Source organism: Clarias gariepinus, chromosome 18, assembly GCF_024256425.1.
Source record: "Clarias gariepinus isolate MV-2021 ecotype Netherlands chromosome 18, CGAR_prim_01v2, whole genome shotgun sequence".
NCBI classification, from domain to species: Eukaryota; Metazoa; Chordata; class Actinopteri; order Siluriformes; family Clariidae; genus Clarias; species Clarias gariepinus.
This window is the reverse complement of record NC_071117.1, coordinates 13,900,914-13,918,948: the sequence shown is the minus strand read 5'-3', so window position 1 is coordinate 13,918,948 and position 18,035 is coordinate 13,900,914. Positions and strand designations below refer to the sequence as shown.

The window sequence follows — 18,035 nt, the reverse complement described above, 5'->3', positions numbered from 1 at the left end:
GAGACCTGCTTGTCCTGTCCTGAAGACTTCTGAAGAGCTCTGACACTGGAGACTCCTTCCAAAAAAAGCTAACTATTCTCATATTTTCCCACCATTTACTCAACAGTAGTCGAACCTGTAAAAGTATCTCGTCACCATAGCAACCATATACTCACAAGCAAGTTTCCAGGCACCAAATCTCACAAATGTGAGCTCATTCCATAATGACGTCACAAATACAGCACATGTTAATGATGATTTCCTGAATTACTATTAAATAGCCGTAAACGAAAATGTTTTCAAATAGAAACACACACACACACACACACACACACAAAATACCTGTTCATAGTTGAAGGTTTCCAGCATGCCCAGAATGAGGCCCTGGATCTCTGCTAACTTTCCCTTCCCATACACGGGGTCCTAAGGAGAGAAAAACACACACACACACAAAATCAAATCAGTGAGTATGTTTGGCTAGGCTTATAAAGTGTGTGTTCATTGCTCGCGGTGAAACAGCAGGGCGTGATGAGAGAGGCAGACCGCAGACAGTGTGTGCTCCAAACCTGAACAGGATTCAACCAACTACAGCTGAGTGGAATACCAACACACACACACACACACACACACACACACACACATCCCAAGCCAGCAGTGGGCATGTTATCTGCCTGATGCACACACACAAGGGTAATTCCGCCCACAGCAGGAGCTCACACCCAGCCAGTCATGGAGATCATGAGAGACTGGTCTGTCTCGTTCTGTCTCCGTCTCATATGAAGGTGTGTCGACTCAAGTCCAAATGTTTAATATCTACATGAGGAAAGTTCCTGGTATTCATATTAGGGTTAAGCATTCAGTTAATGCAGGTGATCTGTTTGATCTCCGAGCTGGATTTTTGAATTATTATTAAATAAAAATGAATTAATTAATAAATGTAAAATATTTAGTTTTCTGGTAGAACGCAGAATTTATGGTCACATTAATTAGTCATCAGCACCAGATCATCATACTGTACTACCACCACCATGTTTGTTAAAAAGTTCAACTTTTGTCTCATCAGTCCACAGAATATCTGACCAGAAGTCTTCAGGATGATCAATATGTTTTTTTTGACAAATGTGAGGCGAGACTTTGTGCTCTTTTTTGATCAGCGGTATCTTTCGCCTCGGAACTCTCCCATGGATGCCGTGTTCTCTTTCTTGTTGTTCAATCATGAACGCTGACCTTAACTGAGGCGAGTCTGAAGCCTGCAGTTCTTTAGATCATGTTCTGGGTTCTTTTATGAGCTCCTGGATGAGTCATCGTTGCACTAAGGGCAATTTGGAAACGCCAATCAAACTAGAACACATGTCTTTCGACTGGGAAAAGACACACAAACTGCACATCGCAAACCGCTCGTGACCTTAGAATCAAGATTATCAGTAAGAAATAAATTATGGAATAGAATAAAAATTAAATATAGAAAAACTTAGCTGCAGAAAAAAGAAAAACAAAAGATAAAATACAGGATATAAAAAATTCTTTAAAAAAAAAAACGTAGCTGTACAAGATATAGACAATAATGTCGTACATATATGGAAAATATGGAAAAATATGCAATATACAAATATAATGTCAAATAAATAAAAGTAATTTTTATTTTTTTTATCGCGCAGTTTGAAGGATAGGATAAGCCGAGTAACGTTTCTTCTCCTAAGCTTGTAGCTCGTATTTGATTCAACTGGACTCATTTATTAAGATACTGTAGATACACAAAAACATATATATCAAAACTGTTTATTGGAGAATTGACGCAGGACATTTGGTCTTCATGAAACTACTGAGAGTTCAATTATGTCCAAGAACGTCTAGAAGAATTCAATAACCGTGACACCTCTCATTATATAACTAATGATGAGTTATTGTGATGGATTACGCCGTAGAGTTTATTCAGTTATACACAAAATTTCATTAACATGTTTAACCCAGTTTTATATTAATGCCATTGATTAAAAAAATTTTGAAAATTTGAAAAGCAAACTAACAGGAAATTCAATTACCTCAGAGGAATTAGATTTGAATTCTGAATAAATTATAAATAAAAGACAAATAAATTCTGAATTAATTATAAACAGAGAAAGGACACGACATGTCAACTATCAGTGCAGCCTGTGTGTGGGTTTACTCTGGGAAACCTTTATTTAAAAAAAAAAAAAAAAGGACATCTTATGTATTATTAAAGGGTATTTGTATTTTATCACCCAGTCCTGATACTCTGAGGCTAACACAGGAGCTGGCGCTATCTGTAAGACGAACAGAGCCGATCCATTCAGCTACTCTGTGGGAGGCTACCACACACACACACACACACACACACACACACACACACACACACACACACACACACCGCAGTAGGAGATTCATCTCACCTCCAGCTGACACACTACAGGTGCCACACACACACACACACACACACACACACACACACACACAAAGACTGCAGAAGGAGATTCATCTCATCTCCAGCTGACGCACTACAGGTGCCCAAAACACATACACTTGATATTCGGATTCACAATTCAAAGGTGATATTCTCTCAGCAAGACTTTATCAGAGAGAGAGAGAGAGAGAGAGAGAGAGAGAGAGAGAGAGAGGTGGTGAATCAGTAAACCTAAGCTGAGCTGAAATGGCGTGATCGGTAAGCGAAAAATCGAGGAGAGAAAACAAGCCTGGCTCTCAGTGACGTGACGGGAATTCACGTAGCTTCAACATCATCATACAGAGCAGCGCTGCTCAGCTCGTGAGTCACATGGATCTTATAAAGATTAGAGAAGAAAAAAAAGGGCTGGTGTCGGAGGTATCGTTCACATTTTTCATTCAGCTGCTTGTATTTAGATTTAAAAGAAAAAGCATCCCAAAACCCAACATATATAAAGTATATATACACACACACAAACACACTACCGCTTGCATATTTCTTTGTTTTTGTTTGGAGATTTATTTTCTTCATTCAACAACAATACTGGGGATTTCTATAAAACAATGAAACAACACATACGGATTAAAGTAATTATGTAACAACGGCGACAGTCAGTTGTTATTTTAAGGCATGACAGTCAGCTGTTCCCATCATGCAACCAAGCAAGACATAACTTACCTCTGCGGCAGAGAAGTTCATTTAGAGTCACAAGCCTCAGAAATCACCAATTAACAACCAGCACCTCAACATGAACAGTTGATATTGAGATGTGTCTGCCACTTACGATCTGTAAATCCTTTATAACGGCTCTAATCTAAGGTGCTGTTTGTTAATTGGTGATTTCTGAGGCTGGTAACTCTAAATGAACTTCATAGTTTCATAGGAAAATTATTGTATATTTTGGATTTTTCTTTAGATTAACTGCATTTACATTATTTCCTATTGGAAAAACGTGTTTCACAATACTAAATTTCCCATTTAATTTATCTCACTTCTGATAAAATTAAATGCCGAGTTACCAATAGCGAGTGCAGGGCTGATAGAGGAAAACATTCCTGAGCCTGAACTTTTTTTCCTTCCCCCTGAGGTGAGTAGGGGTGGGGGTGCTATGTATGCAACGCAGTTTTAACACATAACTTGTTGGCCCCTGGCCCCAAATATATAAACAGCCCATGTATAACCCTGATCATCATTATTGTCAAGTAGCTCTTTTTTAGATGTTTTCATATTTGCATTATGCCCCCAGTATTATTCAAGAAAACACAGCATTTTCTTCTCAATATGTTCAGTGCCGAGATTGACATTATTAGCCCATCTTAGTACAATCAGTGGAAGTAAATGCTACAGATGCTACAGCCATACCAAGACAGGTCAGTAAGTGGCAATAATAGTACTGTGTAAAAGTACACAGGAATTGATTAACTAATTGATTATCTTCCGCTAATTTCTTACATAAAGTGTCGAGTGGGTGGGTGATATTAAATAACAGGTCAAGCTCAGCAATAAAGGAGCACCAATTTTTAAATCAGTCACATGATCGGTCATTGAGGGTGGAATAATATGGCGTTATATTCCTGCTAGTGATGCGCGGGTCGGGTATCTTTTCAACCGGCGGGTCCTGTGGCCCGCCCCAGCCCGCCCCGCACCACTGTATCTATTTTTACAACCCGCCCGCACCGCACCCGCGACCATTAAATAGACATACTAGGTATTGTAATTCAAATGAAAACAGTCTTTATTTCAGCCTGAAAGTGCTTGGAAACATCGTCCTGTAAACTGGCAACAACATATGATTATGAATATGAACGATAAATTAGGTCATATTAATAACAAGATAATGATACACATTTTAAACATTTACAAAGCAGCGTTTGTAATCTAGGCTAAACAATTTTTTATTTTAGATTTGTATAGGGCAGGCCTACAGTTTACAGTCTACGCTTAATAACCACTGACATTTTTTTTTTTCCACACGGAAAGGTTCATTTAGCGTTTTTACGTTCGCTGTGCAAAAAAATATGAAAACATTAGATTTAGCAGCCTGACCTTTTTTTCTTTTAATGATGTAAATTCCCGACTTCAATTTCTCCCGCACCTCGTCTTCCATCTTCACTTTTATTTCTTTGTTTTTGTTGTGACTGGCAGCGGTAGCTGCTTGGCGCTTTTGTGACTTGTCACGTGACGTAACCTTATCAAAGAACTTAATAAAATATGAAAATAGATATTCCCAAATATTTCATATAGGCTATAGGGAATTGCACGCAACATACATGGATTTTTTTTTTATTTTGTTTTTAATGACTCACCTCAACCCGCCCCGCAAATAAATTGACAATTTTTACCCGCCCCAACCCGACCCGTGGGTTACCAGACGACCCGCACATCACAAATTCCTGCCACAATTCTGAGCGATTCTGCGCGTGCGGTGTCTTCCCTGCTCGCTTAACATGTTCTCCACGTACGTGCGACCTCTCGATTCTGTGCGCTCGACTCTGCCTTTGTCCAGTGTTACAAAACAGCCACAAAATTAATGAGTTTTCACAAAAAAATATTGACTGTTTATTTTATTACTCTTTATTGCTCTTTATTACTCTTTATTCTGCTCTGCAGAAATGTTTTCAAAAGCATCTTTTGCTTATGCCATATTTTTGTATGTGCTCAAGTCTTTTGCACAGTACTATAAGTAAAACAGCTGTTAGGTTTTACTGAGCTTGCTGGAGAATACAGCTTCTTCTGTTCTTCTGGTAACTTTGTTACACTCGCTCCTTTCTATTTTTGTGCAAATCCCAGGAGCGTAAATTAGGTTTTTTGTTTCCATCTGAAAACTGGTCTGTCTTGTACTATATATATTTTTTTATTTACAGCCATGCATATATTCTCCTGTAATGTTATTTAAACCAAATGCAACTTAATACCTGATTTGATGTGACATATATCTGTCACATATATGTATGCGTGTGGGAATCTAAGTCTAGCTTATCATGAATTACTGTCATTTTTTTCAGACACCCCACTTTAAGCAGCTGCGTAACCTGATTCTGAATACAAGGAACCTTCCCTTGGCGCCTCCATCTGTGAAAATGACCCGTAGTGATTGGTAATGGCATGTTAACTCAGCTCATTAATAACGGTGGCGCTAATATCCTGTACAGTACGTGTTAACTGTGCTAATGCGCCAGTGACAACCCTCTGGAATAGTCTTCTCGCCGGACAGTATTCATTAGCATTCATGTTCGCCCGGGTCTGCATTAGCATTCACATTAGCCCGGGCCTGATGATGCCATGCTGAGCAAATGCCATCAAATGTCAGCATCAGCAGCTGCGCTGGATGTTCAACGTTTATCTGCTACCACTGTGAATGTCTGAGTCATTATGGCAAAAAAAAAAAAAAATACATTATTAATGTGTTATGGTGCAAAAATAAATAAATAAATAATGCTGGTGCAGCCTTTGAACAAGAGGTACAAGTGATCATTTACATTTAAATATTACTGAAAAAAAAAAGAAATCTTTTTGGTGACATGATGATTAAAACCTTTTAAATGGTTCACACTGGCACTGTACTGGGAGCAGGTACTGAGATTTAACTGGTTACAGAGGTATGAAAGGATAGGAGCATAGAGCCTAAAGCAATAAAAATGTGTGCGTGTGTGTGTGTGTGTGTGTGTGAGTGTGTGTGTGTGTGTGTGTGGACACTAAAGCTGGCCAAGGACATATCTGTTCCAGTCACTTAAGGAGATGCGGTAGGCGAGCGTGAAATCGATTTGCAGTGTGATGCTATATTTAATGTGTGTGTGTGTGTGTGTGTGTGCGCGTGTGTGTGTGTGCGCAAGAGAGAGAGAGAAAATATATTACTACTCCAAGTAAACTGTACTGCTGGAGTGCTAGACTGTTAAAAAATTTAATCAAATCCCCAAAAAAATTTAAACAATAAAAATAAAAAAAAGGTAACATATACAAACATTGTGATATAAACTATAATTATTATTCGCCTATAACGTGTGTGTGTGTGTGTGTGTGTGTGTGTGTATATATATATACATAAGTATAAGAGGTGTTTATAAGCTTAGAGTAACCTGCAAGATGCGCTGGATGATGGCAGGCAGAGCGATGAAGCTAGACATGCTGTTTAACACCTTCATAGTCAGCTCCTTAAGTGCTGTAGACACAAAGCACACACAAAAAACAGACATTTTTATAATTAAGCAATATCGCACGACATATGATGAGGTCATAGGGCCGTAGGCACGAGGGCACAGTCTAAAGTCCTGAAGGCACGACGGCCGAGGTATATCCAGCAAGACGACACGACCTTGAGTCTGACATTGCTTTTATATAACAGTTCCGCAAACATTTATTATTAACAGATTATAATTAAATTTGAAAAAAAATAATAATAATAAATAAATATATATATATATATATATATATATATATATATATATATATATTTAATCTGTGATTTGGCTCCACACACACATATCTTTCTGGTGGTGAGGCAAAGTTTCAAGAAATACTTGAAGTTTCTCTTTGTACTGTACAGTGGAACCTCGGATTATGAGCATAATTCGTTCCGGAAGCAGGCTCGTGATCCAAAACACTCGTAAATCAAAGCACATTTTCCCATAAGAAATAATGGAAATTAAAATAATTTGTTCCACAGCCCAAATAGATAAATACATAAGAATAATTAACACAAAATATAAAGTAAAAATAAAACAAACGTTACCTTAAAAAAAGTAAAAATGAATCTCGACAGATAAGTGTTTCCATTTATGCGCACAGACGCTGTGTGTTTTTCTTTCTCCTGCACTGCTGAGTGTGTGTTATGTGTGTGCGCGCGCATAATTTAACACCGTGCTGGTTGTGTGTGAGTAAAGCACCCCCTATCTGTTTCACACACACACACACACACACACACACACACAAACACATTAAAGGGGAGAGAGAGAGAGAAAAGAGAGAGAGAACCGGCAGCGCAAGAGAGAAAAAACGTTGGCTTAGTTGTGATCACGTGACGCTCGGTGTTAAATCAAGAAACACTTGCACGATACATGATACTCTGAGCTAGTAAACCAAAACAATGCTTGTTTTCCAAGTCAAAATTTATTAAAAATCTTCGCTCGTCTTGAGGAACACTCGTAAACTGAGTTACTCGTAATCCAAGGTTTCACTGTATTTCTATTTATTCCACTTTAGAATATCAACTACAGTGGGGCAAAAAAGTATTTAGTTAGCCACCAATTGATTGACCAATTGAGCCAACACGCAAGATCTCAACCCGTGGGGTCAAAATGATCACAAGAACTGTAAGCAAAAATCCCAGAACCACACCTAGTGAATGACCTGCAGAGATCTGGGACCAAATTAACAAAGGCTACCATCAGTAACACACTCCGCCGCCAGGGACTCAAATCCTGCAGTGCCAGACGTGTCCCCCTGCTTAAGCCAGAACATGTCCAGGCCAGTCTAAAGTTTGCTACAGAGCATTTGGATGATCCAAAAGAAGACTGGGAGAATGTCATATGGTCAGATGAAACCAAAATAGTATTTTTTTGGTAAAAACTTAACTTGTCGAGTTTGGAGAAGAAAGAATGCTGAGTGGCATCCAAAAAACACCATACCTACTGTGAAGCATGGGGGTGAAAACATTATGCTTTGGGGCTGTGTTTCTGCAAAGGGACCAGGACGACTGATCTGTGTAAAGGAAAGCCATGTATTGGAGATTTTTAATGAAAACCTCCTTCCATCAGCAAGGGCATTGAAGATAAAACGTGGCTGGGTCTTTCAGCATGACAATGATCCCAAACACACCGCCCGGGCAATGAAGGAGTGGCTTCGTAAGAAGCATTTCAAGGTCCTGGAGTGGCCTAGCCAGTCTCCAGATCTTAACCCCATAAAAAAATCTTTGGAGGGAGTTGAAAGTCCGTGTTGCCCAGCGACAGCCCCAAAACATCACTGCTCTAGAGGAGATCTGCATAGAGGAACAGGCCAAAATACCAGCAACAGTGTGTGAAAACCTTGTGAAGACTTACAGAAAACGTTTGACCTCTGTCATTGTCAACAAAGGGTATATAACAAAGTATTGAGATGAAATTTGGTTATTGACCAAATACTTATTTTCCACCATAATTTGCAAATAAGTTTTTTAAAAATGCTACAATGTTGGATTTTCTGGATTTTTTTTTCTTATTTTGTCTCTCATAGTTGAGGTATACCTGTGATAAAAATTACAGGCCTCTCTCATCTTTTTAAGTGGGAGAACTTGCACAATTGGTCTCTGACTAAATACGCTTTTGCCCCACTGTATGTTAAATTCTGGATTCCAAATGGTGTTAAATGGAGAACTGGTGCGCTATATAAGCTGTACAATCACATTGTTCTACCCACAAAGTAGTGCCATTGATCAGGGGGTAGAGAGGGATTTGTAATTCAACCTTGAGTTAGAAGCTAGTTAGCTTTGTAGTCGTCGTAAAGAAAATAACATAGCTGGTTCAGATGGATTTTGGAACAACAGAGAAGCAATTATTCAGCAGTAAAAAAAAAATATATATTTTTTTTTAAATGCCATAACGTTTTTTCTTGTTTAAAGTGCGTCTTGGAAGGTAGCTGCTCTCTCTAGGTTCTGCGGACCGTACAGACCTACTTTCACCCAGGACAGTTAGTGTATTAAACGTCCCAGTGCTGTTACCGTCTGTTATTATCACTCATGGAATGTCTCTTGTCCAATCAGATTGCTCGGTTGGAACTAACTATTGTATAAGATACATTACAGAGCACATCCATGGTGCCCAAGTAGTAATAGTGCACTAATGCACCCCCTTCCTTCATTTACACTAATGCACTATTATTTTTTAAATTGATTAAACAGAATGAATAATTATTATTTCAATAGTTGTTTTCTGTAGCAAGTTCTAGTGTCTTTTTTTTTTTCCGATTACACCCACACACTTTCACACTGTTAAGAGGGTTAAATGCCTCAAATGCACTCAAGTATAAAAAGTTTCCATGTAATAGATATTTCCATGTAATAGCAATATTTTAAACCCTGCTGTAAAATCCTCTATTCTGATTGGACAGAGGGTGATCCTGCAGGCGCTCATACCATACATTATAATTTCTATAGTAACAACTAAAAAGCAGATGTAAGTGTTCCAAGGAAGGTATGTGTCGTCCACCTGACCCAACCCAAAAGCATTTTTCTTTTCAGAAATAAAGCTGTATTAGAAATTTAAATATTTAGTGGACACCTACACTTCCAAATAATGGTTCTGTGAAGGTCCTGTCAGAATCCTATGACCGAATTCCTATGAACATTTTAGAGGAACTGCAGATAGAGCCAAAGTGTGATGTTGATGGACACCGACGCTTCAAAACGACCGACTGTGATCCCTATGTGTCACCTCGAGGGCAGGAAACAGAAAAAAGTGTGTAACTGTTGAAATAGTAATTTTCCATGAGGAGACATTGATTTAACTCCTCCAGTCTAAAAGAATTTTTTTGAGAAAAAAGGTGTAACTTGGATGAAAGGTTCTCTCAGCTAGAGAAGAAATTAGGGTTTAAAGCTCTTACCGCTTTTTTAAAACTTAATATAAAGTGTATGATAATGTTCATTATGAAATAAAAGCGGTGGAGTAAGAGCTGCGATCCGATTAATTGTTTCGATAATGGATCGCAAAATCATTAATTAAAAGATGAGATAGTTGCTGTCTTACGTCAAGGAGTGTCCAACTGGGCGTGTTGTTAAAATAAAACAGACATAGCTGATCAGTCCTTGTATTTCTTTTTACATTTAATTGATTAGCTTTTTAACTTTTAGAAGTAACAGGCTGTTATTTTACATTTTGCACCTCCTGCCTTAGTCTCAGGCTGCCTTAGTCTCAGGCTGCCTTAGTCTCATTTGCAGCCGGAGGAAACCTACACACTCACACGTAGCAACAAAGATATTTAAAGGCAGACTAATGTTCAGGCTTCAATCTTCAGTCTGGTATGAAATAGGATGTTATCAGAACCTTTCATCAGGTAAAAAAAAAAACATGAATGAGTCATAACAATATGCTGTCAGAGGAACAAACTGAGCTAAAGTGTGTGCATGTGTGTGTGTGTGTGTGTGTGTGTCTGCATGTGTGTGTGTCTGCATGTGTGTGTGTCTGCATGTGTGTTTCTCACCATCAGATGTGTCCTTGGCATTTGGGCCCTTGAGGAATTTCTGTGGCGACATCATCACCTCTAGGAGAGGAAACCAGAGACCCTGAGTGAGAGAACGAGAGAGAGAGAGAGAGAGAGAGAGAGAGAGAGAGAGAGAGAGAGAGATCAAACTAGGTCATTAGTGCCTTCATATAATATGCATACAAATAAATCAGCAGCACTATAAAGCATGTACACACACACACACACACCTCTCTCTGCTGCAGGTTAAGTCCATGTGAGCTCCGGTGACACAGTCTGATGATGTCACTAAGGGCTTCATCCACTCTGGCCAATGGGGTGGCACCTTCACCAGTCACCTCCTCCTCCTCTTCTTCCTCAGGCCTCTGTGTGGGCGGCTCTGAACTCTCCTGGACGAGTGTGTTCAGTTTCCCCTTTAGAGTCTACACACACACACACACACACACACACACACACACACACACACACACACACAAAGATAAGCGGAGCAGAACATCAATTAAATTTAGTCGTAATTGTTTATTATTTGCACAGCTAGCACAACAGCTACATCTGACCTGACGTAAACTTGACTAAAAGAGAGTCAAATCCACATAAAATCATTTTCACAGATTATTTAAACCACCAAGCTAACATGATGTAACGTGAGAGGAACCTGAGATAATTTATAATTTTACATATTTATAAATAACTTTATTTTTCTTCGCTAACCCTAGCCAGTTATTAAACATAAGCTAACCCGATTTTTGGGTCATAAATTGTTTAATCAATAGTGGCAGGAACTCAAGCTAGCTAACATAAGCTAACCTGACTGAGATTTTGGTTAGAGATTTAGGGTTATGTTAATAGAAAATAAATTTATTTTTTTCTCATTTCTTATTTTTTTTGCTAAATCTATCCACCTAGCAAATATGTAAAAAGGTGACATTTCATTTAGTTATTTATCATTAAGTTCACAGTTAACTCTAGCTAGCTAACATACTACAGCAAGATTTTTGAGGTGAATGTTTGTTTAAAAACGTCCACAGATTTTGCTCCTAACCTAGCTAGCTAAGAAACATGTTTCAAGGTGACTGGATTTCTTAAAGGTTGTTAAATCTTTGTTAATAAATAGTTATTATTTATATACTATTTCTAGCTAGCTAACATGATAAAATTTCTAAGGTAAAGTTTAGGTTATGCTTTAAAAAAAAGCTAACAAGCTAACAAATATGTGCCAAGGTGGCAGGATTTTGTAATGGTTTTATATTCATTATCTTTTTCAAATTATTTTCTGCTAAATCTAGCTAGCTAACATATGCTAACATGACAAGGCTTTAGGTTAGTTTACAGAATGTTTATCGATTTTGATGCTATTTCTAGCTAGCTAACAAATATGTCAATGATTTCCTAAATGTTTTTAAGTAATTAAAAATAAATGTTTTTTGTATTTATTGTTATCTCTTCCTAGCTAACACATGCTAATCTGACAAGATTTCCCAGTTGACTTTTGGTTATGTTACAAAACATTTATATTCATAGTTTTTACAGTTTGTCATTGCTACTTTTAGCTAGCTAACAAGTATATTCAACAGTGACAGGATTTCTAAAATGTTAAATAATTGTTAAACTTTGTTAAAATTAATAAACATTTATTATAGTCACTGTTAACTGAATGTTAGGTTAAGTTACAAAATATTCATAGTTGATTTTATTGCTAACTTTTACTAGCAAACATGGTCAATGTGTTCAATTTAAAATTTTATAATACCAATTTAATCAATATTACCAAAAGGTGGGGAAACATCTTTAAAATACGATTATTAAAAAACTTTTTAAACATTTTATAACTCAAGCATTAACCAAAGTGTGTGTCTTTGAGTTCATTTATAAACTTATAAACATTCTTGTTTGTTGAACCCAGAGACATTGACCAGCCTGTGGTCTGAGATCTAAATCCTCCTGTCGTAACTCGTGTCAGCTGTAAGATGAGATAGATTTGAAGACCTGTAGCAGAACTTGGAAGGCTCCCTGCACGTCTCCTTTTTTCTCCAGCAGGTAGGCGGTGGCTTCATGCAGCTTGTGCTGTTTGGTGATCTGCCATAAAGTGAAAACGATGAAAACAGAAAGTCATTTCAGCCTTATATAAAAATGGTTCTAGTCCAGCAACACAAACTGTCCAATTTTTTTCACACTAAATTCATAATAACACTCTAACTAGGCAGCAAGTTTAAGCTAAGGTGATAGAAGTTTATTATTTAGCTAGCTAGCACATAGCTGTTAAACATGCAAGAAAAAAACCTTAAAATTTTTAGCCAATGCAGAATATGTTTACTATGCGTTTTGAAAACACCATAGACTCTTTGCCAAGTATCTGCCAATGACTTGCTGATCTTTTTCTCAATGCTACAAATGCGATGTGCAACTTCCAGACATTTTTTTTTAATCCTCACCTACAAGCTCATATATACATGAGGGTGAGTCAAAAATGTTCCGCACTCTAGCTGCAGAATTTATTTTAATTGACTTTTAGAAAAGACCAATACATAATTTTCTAAGATAATCATTCAGTACATTTGTCCATCTGTCAACAAGCGTTCGTATTCCATCATTAAAAATGTTCTAGGCTGAGCTGCGAGCCACAAATTCGCCGATATCTTCACTTCTTTATCAGAAGTGAATGTTTGTCCTTGTAGGGCTGCTTTCAGTGATCCAAACAGGTAAAAGATCGATGGAGCGAGATCAGGACAATAGGGAGGATTCTTTAAGTTTATGCAGAGTGTCGACAGTGTGAGCAGAATCCCAGAAAACTTTTCCAAGCATTTTTGTCTTTTGAACTTTTTTTTGGTCGGCGATTGAGGATGTTTTCCATATGCCACCACTTACTCTCAGGTTTATAGTAATGAATCCATGTCTCTTCATCAGTAATGATTCTATTTAAGAAACTTTCACCATCCTTTCACCATCCTTCACCATATCGGTCCAAATTTTCATTGAACATATCCAAAGACTTCTGTTTATGTTCTCCAGTAAGTTGTTTTCGGCAGCAGGTACACCCTTAGACGACACAAAACAAATCACATTCTTTCCAGCAAATTCCAAGTGGGGCGTCCATTTTTGTCGCTCTGCAGTTACAAATGAACTGATGTGACACTTTCACACCTGAACAGCAGTGACTAAGGAGAGGGTAGCCTTGAACGGAAAGCGCTAATAAGACAGTGCGGCCAATAGTTTTAATATAACTGGAGTGTGGATCATTTTTGACGCACCCTTGTATATGTTTACTGTTGGTAATGATGCACCTAACAAGTTCGTTGTATTTGATTATTTTATCTTAATACCCTATTGTTTTTGTTGAATATAAAATCAGAAAAACACACTGGTAATAAAAGGGTGATATATCAAGTACGACATCTGCGTATAAACCAAAACAGCGTTGTACTACAGCTAGCGGAGAAAGCAGACAGGAGCTGTAGCAGATAACGAGATAGAGAGATAGAGAAATGTCACATTCGTGATATAATGCAGAGACAGCAAGACAGAAAGGACAAAGGGTGAGACAGTTGGGAGTTAGACAGCATTTGAAGAGACAGCATACCTGTAGGGAGGAAGAACATGGCATAACTACTCTATCCTGAGTGAGTGTGAGAGTGTGTGTGTGTGTGTGTGTGTGTGCCTGATCAAATATTTATCAGGTGCCAGTGGATGTAAAACCCTATTGATTCAGCAGAAGCACTCTGGTATGCTCTCCACATGCTCCCTTATGCTCCCTTTCCTCTCCACGTCCTCACTCCTGCTTGCTCTCTCAGCAGTTCATCCATTGAACACAGCCCCATCACCAAACTCACTGTATTATTAAAGCTCTGCTGAGTGCTTGCTGAGGAGAAACAGGACTCTCGTGCATTTTTACCGAAAGGACAGAGCTTCTGGCTGGGAAAGCCGGGTTTAACTCCACAGAACAGGTCTGGAGTTTCATGGAGATTCGTCTGGGTTCTGACTCAGGCAAGGTATTAATAAGGGACTGATGAGACTCCTCATCAGGAGAGGTATGTCTGGGTCAAAAAAGGTGACCTTTAAACATAGTGTTCTGCCAAATCTAGCTGTTTTAAAGCTCATTACAGCCCCATCAGCCCCCCCCCCAAAAAAAAAAAAAAACAATCCAATAGACTGCCATAATAGAAGTGCAAGATTCAGTGGATTTGTGTATTACTGTGTCCATAGAGTCTGATATTTACCTTCCAATCAGAATCAAGAATTTACAACAGCAGGCTACAAAGTGACTAAAGATTTTAAACAATTAAAAAAATCTGTTGTTTCTTTAACAACCTCAGCAGCAACCTTGTTTCCCCTCTCGTCATTTCCAACCATTCAGCATCACCAGTATAACTAATCACCGGCCTGATCATCTGTCATCATCTGCACCTGGTTCTCACTGGTTCAAGCCTTAAGTTTTATATATCTTTTTTTTTTGAAAATGAATGATTCATAGGTTACTGTCTGGGTTAACAAAACAAAACAAAAAAAACATTACTCTAAAACTGCTCAGGTCTGGTTCGGGACTGTTCTGAAAATAAGAGACCAAAGTGTCCTTCAGGACGCCTGGAGAACTATTCCTCAAGACTACATTAAAAATACAAGAAGTCTGGTTCTTTGGAAGCAAAAATATTAAAAAATAAGGGGTGGCTCAAGACGTTTGCACTGTATTGTCTGTTATAGTAGCTGAAGCATAGATCATTCATGCCCTCTTTTTTTATATAAATATAAATACAACAACAACAACAACAACAAAACACAGCTCTTGTTAGCAAGGACATGAAAAGTGCAAACTCCTGTGTCCTGAATATGTAGAGGGAAAACTTCTAAACCGTAGCAAAGCACTGACACTGAAGACTCCCTTCCTAAATGTTAAGCAAACATCTCCTAACACAAAGTTTCACCAATACATTACTTTTTAAATTACTTTCATTCATTCTCATGCAACCTGGATGTCCCAGTTAACGAGCTGTTACTATAGAAACGATTATGCATTATAACCGGCTCATTAATTCAAACCCATCATCGAGTCTTTAGCTGTCAGAGCCACCATATAAACATAATCTATTGATCTGAGAATCCAATAGCACAGTGATATGAAGCACTTTAAAGTCTGGAGGAAAAAAAAAAAGTGAAGAATGAAAAAAGATTCCCTGCGGACTGCACTTAAAGACGCCTCGTCTACAGTACCAGTACTGAACGCTCTACGTATAGAAAAACAGCACAAATAGATATCTTTAGGAGGCTGCCGTGTGGATGTGAAGGACTTTCTCACATATAAGGCCATCACATCCTTAACCACTCGAAAGTAGATATTGTGCAATTAATCAAGCAGTTTATGCAGGATGCCGAGGCTGGGGAGTGATTGCATTATGATCAGGTTTTACAATCGGTCACGTCTGTCCTTGCTGAACCCCAGATGATCAAAAACAGGTCGTATAAATGAGAAGGACACATGCTTACTCGAATGGTCTCCTCCAGGCGGTAGCTCTGGGATGTCTCCAGGTAAGGGGTGACTTGGCGAGGACTAAAACGGCACATCAAGTCCACCAGGAGCTCGTGCAGCTCAGGCCCCAGATTCATAACAGCCTCGGGCTTCTGTCCATCACTGCGTGTGTGAGTGTGTACGTGAGAGAGAGAGAGAGAGAGAGAGAGAGTAAGGGGGCATCATCTTTAAATCATGAATATAATTTAATAAACATGAAGCCCACAGGCTCAATTTAATTAAACATAATTGTTAATACAGATATTCACAGGTGTACAGTATAATAAAATGTCTAGCCCAGAGTTGCTGATCGACACTGAACAATATACATTAGTATGAGGGTGAGTCGAAAATTATTCGCACAAACTGTTTCTCCAGTCGCCGCACTGCAGGTCTGAACGTGTTACGTCAGATCATTTGTAACTGCGGTGCGAACAAAAACCAATGTCCCACTTGTGATTTTCACAAAAAAAGCGCAGCGTACAGTATTTACACTGTGATTATACGTATGCTACAGAAGAGAATAAACAGAAGTGAAACCGACCCTATGAGGACGAAGATTCACGTCTGATGAAGAAGTAAAGACAGCGGCGCATTCATGGCTCGCAGCTAAGCCCAAATCATTTCTAATGAAGGAATACGAAAGCTTATGACAGATGGACAAAGTGTAGTGAAAAGTAAGAAAATATGTCGAAAAATGATGTATTTGGGCCTCCGAGTGGCGCAGTGGTAAGTGCTCGCCCTATTATCTGGAGATCGCGAGTTCGATTCCCGGATGATGCTGTAACATCTCGCAGCCGAAGGTCAAGAGAGAGCTGATTGGCCGAGCTCTCTCAGAGGGGAGGGATGAGAGGTACTTAGTGCTCCCACTTTAATGACGGCTCTACAGCCAATCAAGTTCAAGTTCAAATAGGCTTTATTGTCACTTCAACCATATACAGTTAGTACACAGTGAAACGAAACAACGTTCCTCCAGGATCAGGGGCGTCTGTGAGCTTACGCAAGCAGAAGGAGCGGATAGCGCTGTCCTTCGAGTGTTTTACTCCGTCCCCAACGGTGCATGAGCGAGTAGTTCAAAAAGATGCGATGTCACGTGGAGAAAACACGTGATAGTCTTCGAACTGAGTGCTAGTAGTAGTTTAATGTGGGAGCCCCCTAGTGATGGGGAGGAAATGGACACAACTAAATTAGGAAGAAGGGGTAAAAAAGGGGAAATTATGTATTTGTCTTTTCTATAAGTTTATTTTATTTATAATTATACATTATTATAGCCAGGGTGCGGATCATTTTTGCGTGGTGTTCATGGTCTCCCTTGAAAACCACTGGGCATGAAGGTGCTGTTTGTGACTGTATGCTCACACGTCATGCTCAGCCACTCAACCCCGCTCCAGATGTTGTTGCAACACTTAAGCCAGCTGGAGCCGAGTCTCGCATTCAAGTCTGTTCGCATGAAAGCGCCCACTTTTTCTTCTTCTTCTCTCCATAATGGACACACGATCCTGGCTCCGTATCGCGGCAATTAGATCCGCTCTTAGAGCTGTTTAGCTCAACGTTTTGATCGACAGAGCTTTTTCTACGAGGTGCATTAAAACGTGCTCCACAATGAAAAAAAAAAAAATCATCGTCCCATTTCACTGCCTCATAATTATGAGGAGTTTTCAGCTCGGTCTTGAGGTGCATTTAGCGGAGGGTGATTGCTGGTTGATTCGAGAGCTCGAGACATGATGAAGGAAAGCCTCTTTACTGAGAGAGAACACTCTATACGTGGTGAGCCTCTGCAAGTGTCAAGAAAATCGAAGGCTTTCATTTATGCTCTTTGTTCTAAGAGTATCAGGCAGCGTGCAGCTTACTGAGTACTTTAGAACACAAGTCTCTGTGCATAGACTAAATTGTTTATGTGTCGTAAATTTGGATTACTTTTAAATTTGA

The 18,035-nt window shown here is 38.8% G+C and overlaps 1 protein-coding gene across 1 annotated transcript in view; it reads right to left on the bottom strand.

Annotated features, from left to right (window-relative positions):
• Positions 1–18,035, bottom strand: part of vps8 (VPS8 subunit of CORVET complex) — a 109,160-nt gene that overhangs the window by 35,079 nt on the left and 56,046 nt on the right. Inside the window, exons 35-40 of the mRNA XM_053476992.1 lie at positions 16,085–16,229; positions 12,596–12,685; positions 10,840–11,031; positions 10,610–10,691; positions 6,517–6,599; positions 322–402 (exon numbers count right to left, since the gene is read on the bottom strand). Of these exons, the coding sequence (XP_053332967.1) occupies positions 322–402; positions 6,517–6,599; positions 10,610–10,691; positions 10,840–11,031; positions 12,596–12,685; positions 16,085–16,229 (673 nt within the window). The remainder of the gene's footprint in view (positions 1–321; positions 403–6,516; positions 6,600–10,609; positions 10,692–10,839; positions 11,032–12,595; positions 12,686–16,084; positions 16,230–18,035) is intronic.